General features: G+C 45.4%; 1 protein-coding gene across 1 annotated transcript; it reads right to left on the bottom strand.

The window, feature by feature from the left end:
* Positions 1 to 911: 911 nt before the first annotated feature.
* Positions 912 to 4,104, bottom strand: adra2c (adrenoceptor alpha 2C). The gene has a single exon (XM_037093996.1). The coding sequence runs from the start codon at positions 3,760 to 3,762 to the stop codon at positions 2,425 to 2,427; it is 1,338 nt and encodes a 445-aa protein (XP_036949891.1). The 5' UTR covers positions 3,763 to 4,104; the 3' UTR covers positions 912 to 2,424.
* Positions 4,105 to 4,365: the final 261 nt, after the last annotated feature.

The following is a 4,365-nucleotide window of genomic DNA, read 5'->3' as shown; positions in this document are numbered from 1 at the left end:
GTGCATCACTTTTAAGAGTCCTCTGGAAACAAAAAAAAGGGGGAAAAAGGAAACACTTCCATTGTGTTGCGGTCTATTTGCATCACTTTTTTCTAATGTGTTCCACTGTGGTCTTTGCAGCGTGTTTTCGAAAATGCTGCGCATGTGTTGTCAAATTGATGAAGATGTTTTCTTAATTAGCTTGTGTTTTGTCTTTTTGCATGTGTTTTCTTCAGTTGTGGTGCTGTGAGCTCTCAGGGCCACCGTTTTGTTAGCTTAGCATTGCTATAGCCCTGCAAACTGATGGTGATGTGATTACTGTTTTGATTGTGTGCTGCAGGATTTGGGGCCACCACAAATGTCCATTGTCTATAAACAAAAAGTTGTCGTTTTGAGCAAATTAGCACTGACTTTGTCTGAAAATTCAACAAATGGTTTCAGCTTCCCATTAATATTAAAGGGAAGGTGATTCTGGAGAAACACAGTTGATTGTTGAATGTCATTCCCAGGTTGTCAAATACTGCCAATTTGGGTTGTGTGTATGTATGGAAATAACTAAGTTGGAGAATACTGGAGACTCTTTCTTCACAATTGCCTTCCCTACCTTAAAGTCTGATATTTCTCGGATCAATAACCAAACAGAGTGGTGAGGATTAATGTTGTTGATATAATTTCCATTTTTAATTGTACACTCTGAGTGGATAATTCTTCACTGACACTCTCAAGCCTGAACAACAGCAGCTTTCCACAGAGGCTACCTGAAATGAACTTCACTTAAAAAAGATCATTTGTCATACCTTCTGAGTCACATCGGTGACAGCGTCAGTTTGAATAACAGATAAACAGCAGTTAAAAATATACCTCCAAACCGTTACTGCGGTACAAGAAGAATGCAGTCGTGCACTGTTATAATTGAAGTTGAAGTAGTCGCTTTATTTGATCTTTTCAAATGTGCTCAAAGCAGAGAAGTAAACACTTGTTCTTTTAGAAAAGGACAGAGGTCGGTGTAACATGAAAATCTTTCGGAGCGTTGTTCATTATACAAACAATACATTTTTTAGCATATTGATATATGTGTGATTATGAGGCACCACACAATAGTACTGTGCTGTCTTCAATTATATACACAAAAGAAACAAAGCATTAGCCCTTCTGGCTATAAATACTTGAAATGTCAAGGTGGAAATACTGTGATAAGTCATTTGTGTGTCCTTGTGTGTATAATAACAATGTGCGTGAGTGAGCAGCAGACACGTCAACAGAGTCATAAGGTGTTTGGTTTTTACTGTGGCTGTACGAGGGGGAAAAGAAGGTGCGTGACAGAAAATAGGAGGGAGGAAAATAGAAGCTTGAGCAGAAAGAATCAGGCCATTTGAGAGAGCAGGCATACGCACACACACACACACACACACACACACAATCACTTACTGACAGTTGGGTTAAGATAAACTCTCTGGCTCACTTTATCACAACACGATTCCACGTTTTATACTTAGTCCTCTCAGTGACTTTCACACACACACAGACACACACACACACACACACACACACAGTGAAAGCCTCTGTTGGTGCCCATCTGCCTCAGCACTACTGCTGTATTCCATTTATTTTCTCAGAGGACGATGCAAACACTTTCCTTTGAGAGGAAATGAACCAGTGACCAGACCAAGTCGTCATAGCCACATGTACAAGTTACACAAACACGCGTCCTGATAAAATGTTCCCACTTTAGACACAGAACACTAAAGCAGAAATGCGACTTGGTAGTTTTTAAGCTTGAGTCTTTTTTTTCTTCTTTTTTTCTCTTTTTTTTTTTGTGAAACGGTTTTGCTACTGAAACAGTAAGCAAGGAGCCCCTTCGTCCCATTGGTCCTCGTCTTGAGAGTGTGACGTAATAGAAAGGTAGAGAAAAACAGAAAGAGAGAAGGTAGATAACGTCTAATAACCGTCTAACGTCACAAACAACGGTTGTGTGGAGATTGTCAAGGCCTTTCGCGTTGTATTCAGTGAACGAGGTCACATAATAAATCAAGTGTCTCTGTAAACCCTTCACCTCCTGTGCACTTCATGCAGATTCGGCCGCTGGGGCGTGCATGCATCACGGTATCTGTTACGAGTCAGTTTATTGTATTTAAATGAGGGGAGAAGCAGTCAGTGAGGAGGGGAATGAGCCGAAGCCCACATCAGAGTCCAAAGTCAGCCTGGTTGGTGTTTAATGAAAGTCTCCTCAATGAGCGTACTCCTGTTTTTTAAAGCCTTTACTGCACTTCAGTTCAATCCTTTGATCTGTTAAGCATCCCTTTATTTCCAGTGCAATTCCTGAATGTAAAGGTGCGACAGCCCCCCCTCCCCAAAGCCAGCGCTTTATCCGTCAGGTCAGAAGACTTTTAAATGTGTGTCTGCTGGGTAAAGTCTGTATTACAAACCCATCCATGCAGGAAGCATTCAGAAAGAACGTTTCCATGACTTACAGAGGATCTTCTGGAAGGCTCTGCGGAAGTCCTGGTTGAAGATGGTGTAGATGACCGGGTTCAGGGAGCTGTTGCAGTAGCCAATCCAGAAAAAGAACTTGAACAGCGTTTCTGGGATCTGGCACGGCTCGCGGCAGATTCCGTACAAGCTGTAGGAGAAGAAGAACGGGAACCAGCACACGACGAAAACGCCCATGACGACGGCGAGGACGAAGGTGAAGCGCTTCTCCCGAGCGGCGGAGACTTTCTTCCGATTGACGGTGCTCCTGCGTTTGCGGCGAGATGAGAACAGCTCCATGGACTTGGAGCTGGCACGCGACTTCCTGCTGGAGTATTTAGAGGCGGAGCTGCTTTTCCGGCTGGACTTCCGGTCTTTTCTGTCGTCGTGGTGGTGTTTGGAACCTTTTTTAGGTTTCTCGTCCGACGAGCTGCTGTCGTCGTAGTCGTCGTCGTGGTCCGTCGTTGGATGTTTCGGCTCGTTCGGCAGCGGGGATTGAGCCCCGTGTTCCTGGCAGTGTCCGTTCTCGCGGTCCTGGTCTTTCATGCTCCCGCCCCTGTTGGACTTTAACGACCCTCCTCTGCCTGACTCTGCTTGGTCCATCCCATTCTCCAGTGGCGAGTCCACGTCCCTCTTCTTCTCCGACATTGTTCTGGTTCTTGTCTTCGCCACTTGGTAGATCCGAATATAGACCAGGATCATGATAACACAGGGGGCAAAGAATGAGCCAATGCTGGAGTAGAGGATGTACCAGGTCTCATCATTCAGGATACACTGGGGACTGGCCTCGTTGCTGCTCCTGTCCATTGATATCAGCGGCGGGAAGGAGATGACGGCTGAGATCAACCACACCACCACAATCATACATTTGACTCTTTTAGGCGTTCTCTTTAAGTTGTACTCGACCGCCTGTGTCACTGACCAGTACCTGTCCAGACTAATGGCACACAGGTGAACAATAGAGGAGGTGCAGAACAAAACGTCCAGAGCCAGGTAGATGTCGCACCAGATTTTGCCAAAAAACCAGTAGCCCATGAGTTCATTAGCCAGTGAAAAGGGCATGACCAGGGTGGCCACCAGTATGTCCGCACTGGCCAGTGAGACGAGAAAAAGATTCTGGGGTGGTTTCAGTGCTCTGCTGGTTAAAACGGCGATAACAACCAGCACGTTCCCGACTATTGTAAACAGAATGAGGAAGCTGACAAGTCCGGCCAGACCCCAGATAGCAAGCTGGCTGTACTGGCTCTGAGAGGTGGAGGAGATATTATCCGCCTCTGTCCTGTCCTCCAGGCTGGAGCTATTGAAGAAATCCATTCTGATTCTTTTCTTTTTTTTGTTTTGTTAATTCAGTCAAGGGATGACTTTCAAAAATTTTAAATGTGCCCAAATAATCTGTAGAAATATCCCACTGGGACTTGAGCGCATATCTCATCGACAGCAAATGACATTTTTCCGTCTCCCCTCACCTGCGATCTTCCACATCTTGCATTCAAGAATCTCCTTTGGTGGAAAGAAAGAGATCAAGAAAGAGAGAGAGACGCAAAACGAAAAGTCTTTTGAGTCCTTATTCCAAAAGCATGCGGGCTGCTCAGCAGCAGAATGTCCACGGTAAGAGAGCGGGCTCTCTCCTCAACGCGTCCTCTCCCATCCCGACTGCGCCCGCATCTCTCCACCTCCGCCTCCCCGCTGTGTCCTGAGAGAGGTTTGTAACAACCACGTGTCTCTCTCTCTCTCTCTCTCTCTCTCTCTCTCTCTCTCACACACACACACACACACACACACACACACACACACACACACACACACACTCTCTCTCTCTGCCTCGGAGAGGTGATGGAGTGATAACTGGAGGAAGGGAGATGAAACCAGTTAAATAAGAAAGCAAACTACAGCTAATTAAAATGCTCATTTTAATAA

The sequence above is a fragment of the Acanthopagrus latus genome, chromosome 1, assembly GCF_904848185.1.
Source record: "Acanthopagrus latus isolate v.2019 chromosome 1, fAcaLat1.1, whole genome shotgun sequence".
NCBI lineage: Eukaryota > Metazoa > Chordata > Actinopteri > Spariformes > Sparidae > Acanthopagrus > Acanthopagrus latus.
The sequence above is the reverse complement of the archived record's forward strand: the minus strand, read 5'-3'. Positions and strand labels throughout refer to the sequence as shown.